Consider the following 10,005-nt stretch of genomic DNA (forward strand, 5'->3'; position numbering starts at 1 on the left):
TCTAAATATATTCTAAATATATATTCTAATATAAATATATTCTAAATATATTCTATATATCATCTAAAAGTAGTGGAGGTGGGTGGGGGGAAGTTTGGTTTCAAAAGAAATCTATTGGTACTGATACCTTAATGTTATTACTGCTTCAGCACTCCCCTGGCTCTTCAGCCTACAAATGGTTGGCTTTACCTCTAAAGACACAAGGCAGCGTGGCTGTATCTGCAGGTACACGGCTAGTGTAACTGCTGCCTGATTCTCTCACCTGATGTCTAAGGTCCGCTTCAGACAACACAGCTACTGTTGAAGTCTGAACTAGGACAGCCCAATGCCACTTTCGGTGGCTGCTTTGGCACAAATGCATGTAATTTGAAAAAAAGCCAAGTACAGAAAACCATCTATTCCTGTAGAATATGTTAAACACACTGGCTGCTGCCCCTTCAGTTACAAACTATCTGTTCTAAGCGGTCATCCCAGATTTTCTTGGTTTTTAGATCATCTTAATGTATGCATTCTTACCACAGCATTAAGTTAGAAGTTAAAATGAAACATAGCTGAGTGAAGACCAGAGGACTTGTCTGGATTCTTTTGACTGTTTTGATGGGCACAACTTCTTCAAAAGTGCTTTCCTTCCTTGGTGGGTTGAGAGAGAAGTCAGAGGTTTGAAATTACTGGACTGAGCCTCTAAGCAATTCCTCACTCTGCAATTTGCATGTAAGCGGACAGCTGTAACAGGATACTTAGAATTTATATTTGTCAGTGTACTGTCCGTAGGTCCAAGTTTATGTCCACTGTCTAGATACTTCAGTTGCAAAAAAAAAAATTCTGCTCAAAACAGCAGTGAGGGTGTGAACTGTAGTACTGTCCTAAATCTAATCACAGGCCAACAAAAAACCCCTTTCCTAGGTCAGCAGAGTGCTTTAGAAAATTAAAGATGAAAATAAAGCCTTGTCTTTCTTCTAAGCTAGCCATTTAGCTACTCTTTAGCAATGCTACTTGTGAATGAAGATACAGGTGAAGACACCAAATGAAAGTTGAGGGACTCCAGTCTCCTTCATAAGAGCAACTAATAGCACTCAAGGACTAAATATATTCACTGCCGTAAAGAATGAATGGCTATAAATAAGTAGTTTTTACTTCTCAGTAGCTGCTTATGAACTAGTCTGCTCTGGGCCAGAGGTGCTTTTTTTTTTAAGCTACTCTACTACTGACATACCAAACGACTTCAAGCTCTTTTGATCTCATTACAGTCTTTACTTGCAAACTAAGAAATGATGCATCCCAACACAGTAAGTCTGGCCATAACTTAGATTGTTTTCTTCATTTAGGGGTTAGTCCTCAGCTTTTCAGTCCAGAACTAGGAATACCTATTGCCTGTTAAGAGATTTGATAAAGCTTTACTAGAGCTGTCACTGAAACAGAATGTGCTTTCCTTATCAGATCATAATGTAGGTAGATGCCTCCAGGACTGCAGTCTAACAGACCACTGATACCCTAACTCTGGTGTCAGGATGGTGGCCATGCATCGATAAGCATAAGTAACAAAACTAATTGTTGGCACTCGATCCTCTGTGCTACAGCTTTTCTTAACAGTACTCAGTTGTCAGTTGGGTTTTGCTGCCTTATACAGCTTGGTCTTAAGCTGTGAAAGAAACTGAATGGCAGGGTTTGTGAGCAGCTTGCTCTTTCAGCAAAAGTAACCCCTCATACACAATCTTGTTCATTTTTTGCATTTTATCAAGCTGCAAGGTTTTACAGGGTTGTTCACAAACAGAACTCCAGTGCTCTGTGCCAAACTCCTACTGGACATGACAACTGCGTTACCAAGTCTTACTTAGTCAAGTGAGTGAAAGAGCTCTTAAAACAACTGTGTGATGCTTGTAGCCTATTAATGCTTTCTCTTTCAGGTGCAGATCAGGGGTTATTAAACACCTTCTTCAGCAGCTGGGCAACAACAGACATAAGCAAACATCTACCATTTATTTATAATTTGAGCAGCACTTCTGTATATTCCTACCTTCCAGCATTTAAAGCGTAAGTCTAAGATGACTTTCAGTGCTTATATAAACTATTTTCTTGTAACAGAATGAACAGGCACAATGTGAACTTACACAGTTTTTCTAAAGGAAAGTATAATAGTTTCTTCTCTTCAAAAGGAGTTGAATTAATACTAGTTAAATGAATCATCTCATAAATGTGGAGAGAAAGCTGTATCTGTAGCCTAAACCATTCATCCCTGGTGGTAACTCTGAAGTTGTTTTAGAGTAAGAACATTCGACAGGTCACTTGCAAAGTGAAGAACTGCTCTCCCAGTGTGGGACACTGTCTACTAAAGCACTAACCAAGGGCAGTAGCTCTTGAATCAGCTCGAGCTGAACTTCATCATGTCACCGGTGGCATTGTTCCCACTTAGATAACTTTCCTTTGCCTCACTCAAATACTTAGGGTATTTAACAGCCACTAGTTACAGTTCATCTGATCAACCTATACCATTCAAATAACTGTGGTGAACAAAGACTTGTATAAAGCTAGAGTTCTCTCCCAACAGTCTTTCTAGATCTCAGTTTCCTGAGTAATAGTAAGATGGAACAAAGACTACAGCCAACCACCCTACCATTGCATGTCTCCTGTGTAAGGAAAACAACTGTATCCTCCCTAGAAAGCAGTATTACACTGGGCACGTGAGTAAACCGTATGTCAGTGGCAGGGTCACTCAGTGTTACAGTAAACACAGGAGGAGAGCGGGGGGGAAGCTGGAGAGTTACACAGAAACTCCTATTAAGAGCTACAGGAGTGGGGGGGAGGGGAAGTACCAACTGCATAAAACCAGTCTGATCTCTGAATGACATCAGGTTACTAGCGTCTAAAGCAGCAGCTAGCATAAGCAGGACTGTTGCTGGCTCAAGATCAGACTACGTCTTGTGACCAGAATACCATCTGAAATCCTGTCATGCTAAAAGTAGAACACTTATTTAAAGAAATATGTGCAAGCCTAAGAGTGACTAAGGAGTTGGATAGCATTTGATAAGCGAACTAACATCTGTTGTCGAGTATGTCCTCTTTCCATGACTGGCTGGTTGTTAGTCACATCATTACCTTAAATTTATAAATGACCTTATTGCCACACAAGACTAAGGGGATTTGGGGGCTCCTGACAAAAAAAAAGGCACATTTAACTGCTTGAATTAATTGCCTGGCTGAATTTAGCAGACCTTCAAAAGCAGAATGCTGGAAGTGCAGCTCTTTTAAGTAGAATGTCCTGCTCAGGAGTTGGAACAGTTTCCCTTAGTTAGATGAGCAGCTATGCTCCTGATAATCAGCGGTTGGAATAAAGTGAAATTTAAACCTACTGACAGCAATAGCTAAGTTTTTCGCAGCATTGTACAGCGAGACTAGATTTCACAGCAGTCTCAGTAATCCTTTTTCTAAAGGAAAATGCCAATTCATGACAAATGCTCTCTAACTTCAAAACATTGATGAAGGACTTTTCTGGGAGATGGGGAAAGATGGATTAGTTGCTGAGGCCAGTGTGGACATAAGAGCTGAGCTTAAATGTCAAAAGAAAGTATTGCAGATCTAGAAAGCAGATACTGAAAACACGGCCGAAGCTTCACATCTGTCAGCTGTGGCACAGGTCTTAAGCAGACAGAATACTAAGAATACACTTCTCCATTTGCAGCAAGTGTAACGTAACACTTCTTAGGCATTCTCTAGCTTAAATAGCCTTAGTTTTTGAACAATTAACGCTTTTCCTCAGAACAGCCGTGGCCTAAGAGGAAGAAAACTCAGGCTGGTTAGTGCTGTGAAAGCTAGTAGAACTGAGGTAGTCCTCTTATGCCAAATCAAGTTAAAGCCCAGGAACTGACCTTTTGATGATTTTTTCTTTTCCGGGCAGTTGGTGCAAATACTTGACCTTGTTTGATACGTGCATAGGTTTTCATTCTGCAGTAAGATCAGCTGTGGACAAAACACTGAACATGAATATTGAAATACAGTCAAGGATCTTACAATAGGACAACCTGTCACCTAAATGCATTGTTTTGAGTATTCTGAAGTTTTTGCAATAAACCATATGTAAAACAAATTAAAACATTGGAGTCCTGGTCAAAACTACCAGGACGTGTTTAACAAAATATTAGACAAAGTAGTTTGGCAGTATTATCCCTTTTCACCATACTACGTTGAGAAGAAATCCTAACTTAACACAAACTGAACTAGGAGAGACAGTTGCTGTTACTGGAGAGACTGGTCTTGCTTGTTCAGAAGTGACTCAAGCTGAACTCTAGTTCTGGAACCATAGAAGAATGGAATGAACGTGGTCTCTTTTAGCGTTAAGTCCTTTACTTCAAAAGGGGTGCATCTCATCTACACTCTTAATACAAAAGAACGTAACTGGCAACACTGGGACAAAGCTAGAAGTCTGTATTGAAAATGGAGTTCAAATCAGTTTTACAAAGAAACAAACAAGAAAACCGCACCACCACAAAACCCACCCATGGCTAAACTGAAGTTACTTAGACAGCAACAGTTGGCTGTCTAGCAAGACCCTGCTGCACCAACACCAGAAGCGCTCTGAAATGCTTAGGTTATACAGAACTTCCATTTTGCAGGGACACTGGTCTTCCTGCAGCAGGGCCTTCCTACGATCCTTTTCTGTAGGGCTATGTAAACTGAAAGGGTAATGCAGACCCTTCTCTGCCTAATGTTTGTAATGCCTAACTATCTGGATCACTGACTTTGGAGTAGAATCTTTTTCACTTTTAAAACCAGTTCCGCTTGCAACGGCTGATTGAGACTGCTCTCTCCTGAGCTATGGACATCACTCTACCTAAAGACTTGAGTTGGCTGTAAGTACTTAAATAGCCCAGACCACTAGGTTTTGGCTGTATTCTGACTAGTGTAATGTAGAATTCCATTTGCATTTTTTCTGTTGTATAGCAATGCTTTCAATCCCAGTAGACATTGGCAGTTTGATCATTTAGTGTTTAGCCTCCTAAACATACTCATATTTCTGTATTCTGAACATCTGCAGGTTTTAAAAAAAGTCAACGATTCAAAATATATTGTTTTCTAGAAAGCTGCACAAATTGTGGGTTCAAACCTTTTCTCTCCAACAGGTTCGGTGCAAATACTAAAGTGGTGCATTTCCTGGGAAGCACAAAGCCATGGAACTTTACATATGACTCCAGAACAAAAACCATAAGAGGCAACATGGACGACCCTAAAATAGTTCACCCAGAATTCCTCAACATGTGGTGGGATACCTACATAGCTAATGTTTTACCGTTACTAGAACAGCATGGAATTGTTAAAGAAATTACTACAGGTGTAAACATGGTACGTGCTTTAATATTCCTGTGCGAACAGGTTATCCCAGCATGGTCGGCACGTTCTTCACTGTTCCCTCTGCCTCAAAAGCATGGGTGTGGTGTAGTTTGTGGAATGCAGGGTTTTTTTGCTTTTGTTCTTTTGAGCTCAGAATAAATACTAGAGAAGAGAAGCATGCCCTAGTGGTCTTGAACATAGCTGTCTGCCTGCCTAAAACAAACTATGTCAGTAGCTAACAGTCCACCAGAAATTAAACTGTAGGCACTTCTGTAATATATACAGGAGAGTCTGAACTCGTAACGCGGTGCAGCCAATCAGGTTCTCGAGCAGAACCACCCCAGTTCAGCATGCAGTATAGACATAAAGATTTTGCATGGTGAAAACAAATCTAGGTAAGACTAGGCTAACTAGGGAGTGACTACTTATGTAGATGGGCAGCGATGAACCCAAATACTGACCAAAACCAAAGTAATGCTTCGAACTGTAGTTCTCATTCGCGGAGTTCAGTAGCTTGCATGTAACTGCAGACTTCACAGTCTTAGCTTAGTACATGGGCCGGTTTAAGTTCTCAACCTTTCTAAGACCAAAGTTACTGATCTCTTAAGATGCGCTTTCTCTCGTTAATCTTACATCTTTCTAACTAACTGTTTGCAGCTATCGGGCTTGGTCTATACTCTGGCTTTCTCTTGTGGCTTCTGTAGAGAGGTATGAAGAACTTAAACTTTACTGTTGTGGTGCTTGTTTTTTTTTCCCCCCTCCTTGCTGCTAACTTCTGTAACTCTGCTTTGTTATTTTGCTAGGAAGGCTGCACAGTCCCTGCCCATTGGCAATGCTTGCTGCTGCGCATGAGAACCATCTACTTCACTGTCCCATTCTATGGCCTGTTGCTCACTTTAGCTATGCAAAATATTTCTGTATTTTCACCTCTGCCTTTCCTTTTAGGCAGAGGTTACAGAGGCAGTGTCCCACATATCAATATCAGCACCATCACCGGTATTACCAACTGTATCTTCAGAAGAACGCAAGGAACGGTGGGAACAGGGCCAAGCTGACTATATGGGAGTGGATTCCTTTGACAACATCAAGAAGAAACTTGATACCTACCTTCAGTAGAAACGCCTGTCTCAAACAGTGGTGATGCAAGGACTTGTTCCAGAACTAACAGCTAGGAAGGTGTAGGTGGTGGTCAGTTACACTTGCTAGTAGCTTGATGAAAAACTTCTTGGCTGAAGGCCTCTGCAGTGCTACAGATGAAGACTGAGCAAAAGCTAGGAAGCAGAATTCCTTGGGCCACCTGTAATTGCCCAATTTTCAATTCTCCCTACTAGATAAAACCAGGTATTTTCAGCTTAAATTTTCTTCTGTTGTGATCAATTGGCTCAACATATTCCTTGAAACTGGGTTTGTAACCTCACCTCATTAAGGTGATTAGCATTGATTGCTTGCTGTTTTAGATGTAAAATCTAATTCATGGGATTGCTCATACACTATAGTGGTAGCCATTCTGCTTTACCATAAATGTATTAAGGACACTGGGATACATACAGATGTAATAGCCATAGCACTGCTTTGCTCTTCCAGTCACAATTGCACTGAAGTTTTGACCAGGTTCTTACGCACAGTGCCTACAGCATGGCAGAATGCATTTTTCAGTTCTGTATACTATGGGACTAGTAAACTGAGTTTTATCTGTTAATTGCAATGTTACACTTGATACAAAAATAAAAAGTCATCATGCATTTCTGGCTTCCCTAAACTCTTGAGCAATTAAAAAAAAGGGAGTGCTGAAGCAGTCCAAAAGTGTCAACAGATATAATCATCAAGCTTTGCTAGCGCTACTCTAGCTGTCGTTAGCAAGTATCCAGCTTTCAGTTCTGCAGTTATTACAGAGTATACAGTCACTTCCCAGTGAGCTGTTACAGCCACTCCTCTTAGTAGCTTCCTCTAAGCATAGGACAGGGCAGTGGAGGAAGTAGCCTGCTGAAGCTACTCATGTGAGCAACAGGGAGCTGGGGAAGAGGGGATCTTTCTTTTGGTGCGTAAAGACCATCCCAGACATAAGCCCTGCATACTGTGAACCTGTTTTTAAACACAGTGGTGATGCTATTTTGACAAAGAAAGACCAAATAGCTGCTTAAGTAACTGGACCTACGCTGATTAGGAGAACTACTATTTCCATGTGTGCAGAGAGTAAAAGGAAGTGGGTTTTTGCCACGCTCAGGCTACACACTGTATTCTAAGACACATGGAAAAGCAGTAAAGATACCACCACAACAAAAAGCATGCTGAGGACAGAGAGAGAGAGATTACCTGTTATCTACACTAAGTTACAGATCCATTCTTTAGCCAACAGTCTATAAACAGGACCTAATTATTTAGTGTTCTGTCTTTCAGAGTTATATTCTGTACTAGTCCAGAAACACTAAGAAAATAGTTCATTATTTCCTAATAAAGGAGGATTTTGGCAGGAAGCTAGTGAGGGTGCTAAACTTTTAGCCTAGACATACAATGAACAATCAACAAGCTGTCACCATTTGCTGGTAAAGCAGAAGACATAATCTGGGTATGAGATTTAGTTTTAACTTGTTTTCACTACTTAATTAAGATTCCTTGGTCACCATTTAGCAAAAACACTAAAGATAAGGTCCAAACCAAAGGTGCTTGTAGCTATTTAAAAGCACATAGCATCTGAACTCCCAGTTGTAACTAGCCCTTTTCTGTGTGGTGGGTTTTTTTTTTTTTTGCTGTGTTGAGTTTGGTTTTTGTTTTGTGGGGGTTTTTTTCAGATAAATTTGAAGTTGTGTAAAAGCAGGAAGAATTACTAGTTACAATCTGTAGTGACACGTATACTTTATCCAACAAGTACAAGTATCGGAGTTCTGCATGCTCACAAAATACTCTATGGAAAATGGTAAATTACTCTTTTGAAGACAGCTAAACAGTTTTCATTTTGCTCCCCTTGTCTGTATTTGTACTAGTGAATAGACATGTTACTTCTTTTTAAGCTTAACTGGAGAGAACTGAAAGTGTAAGAGCACGAGACTATTCCAATGTGAAAATTTGGTTTAGGATGTAAGTTTTGTTACGTTAACTCAAGAAGATAAGGAGAGATGCTGAGTAAGATGAAAACCTGCATGTTTTGGGTTCACAAATATAGTTAGTAAAGAAAGAAAACCTATAAAACCATTCTGTCCCAGCCTCTGTGACTCATACTGTGGTCAAGTGTTTACCCACAGCCTCAGGAAAGCAGAAGGTATGACATCTATGCAGCGTATTTTCAATAAAATGACCTTTATGTCATTATCTGCCACTATTTCCTCCACAATTTTGCAGGCAGCATTAGCAGAAAAATAGATCCCTTTTTATCCCTTGTAATAGTATCACTCGATATATCAATTTTCTGCTCTGAACTGTAGGTTCTCAAAGCAGTAACTGAATTAAAGCACTACACTCTAAACACTATTCAGAAGAATCATAGCGCTGCTTAGATCATGACTCAAATATTGGAGCTCCACTTTAAAAAGCATATAATCTAATGTGTTCCTTAGATTCCTTAGATGGTGACAAGTCAAGAGCAACTCTTAAAAGTGTAGAAGTTTGGGTTTTGGGTTGTGTTGGTTTTGGTTTTTTTTTTTTTTTTTTTGCAATTTTGTCTTTTTTTTAGAGGGGAAAAAAAAAGTGTAGAAGTTTGGGTTTTGGGTTTTGTTGTTTTTGGTTTTTTTTTTTTTTTTTTTTGCAATTATGTCTCTTTATGTAAGGGGTAAAACCACCCCCAGAATGATAAGTCTACTAACGCAAGTCTTTGAAATTAAAAATGTTAAGTTCGTAATTCCAAAAGCCCACTTCTAGAACCTGCCACAGAACATACACAGTTAAAACTCCAAGAATGAGAATATCAATAGCCAAAGACTATTTAAAGATGGTGAAAAGCAAAAAAAACCCCAACAACCAGAACACTGTAGTTTTTAAACTGCCTGAGTAACTGAACAGCTCTATCAAATTCAGTTAAGACTTCCCTGCGCTCTGCTTTGACCTTTAACTGTTTTCTCAGATACATTAAGGGCTTTCTTGGGAGAGACCTTAACTAGCCATACAGCTTAATGCTCAGTCCAGTAAGTTTTTATTTGGCTTTGGAACATGGAAATCATCATCTAATAGAGGAAAAGTGATACTACTAATTGTTCTTATAATCATAACTCAGCCATTCTGCAAAATGTCAGCGTATTTCAACACAAGTAACAATGTAGCTTGACTAGCCATTAAAATGGGCCTCTTCCTCCTGGAATTTTAACTTGGAAAACGGAAAGAATGACACAAAGCCCAATCTCTCATTCATAATCAGGAATTACTTCTCCAGCTTATCTCTAAATATCAGAATCTGAGCCACGAAAACCGAAAGAAAGTTTAACTTATATAAATTCTATGTAATAATAATAAAAAATTCAATCAGGTGTAGCTCTGTTTTCGTGTTCTCAACTTCCCAGTGACGACCAGTTACTGGGGTTCACGCTGTCCTCCATCATTCAAATCATCTTAATTCTTTCTCTAACAGACTTAAACCACACTTGTCTCCATAGCTAAGATGCTGGATCTCCCACAACTGCATCAGCTTGTTAGATACTTAGAGTTTCTTTCTCACTCCATTGCCTCACTGAAATATCAGACATTTCCCTACATTTC

General features: G+C 39.7%; 1 protein-coding gene across 1 annotated transcript; it reads left to right on the plus strand.

The window, feature by feature from the left end:
- Positions 1–1,881: 1,881 nt before the first annotated feature.
- Positions 1,882–7,064, plus strand: LOC104495591 (glycogenin-1-like; the record flags this gene model as incomplete). Its single annotated transcript, XM_010138575.1, has 4 exons — positions 1,882–2,031; positions 5,115–5,334; positions 5,980–6,030; positions 6,268–7,064. Coding segments are annotated over 4 exons (592 nt in total), but the record flags the coding sequence as incomplete, so codon positions are not given.
- Positions 7,065–10,005: the final 2,941 nt, after the last annotated feature.

The sequence above is a fragment of the Buceros rhinoceros genome, unplaced genomic scaffold, assembly GCF_000710305.1.
Source record: "Buceros rhinoceros silvestris isolate BGI_N320 unplaced genomic scaffold, ASM71030v1 scaffold26026, whole genome shotgun sequence".
In the NCBI taxonomy this organism is placed as follows: Eukaryota; Metazoa; Chordata; class Aves; order Bucerotiformes; family Bucerotidae; genus Buceros; species Buceros rhinoceros.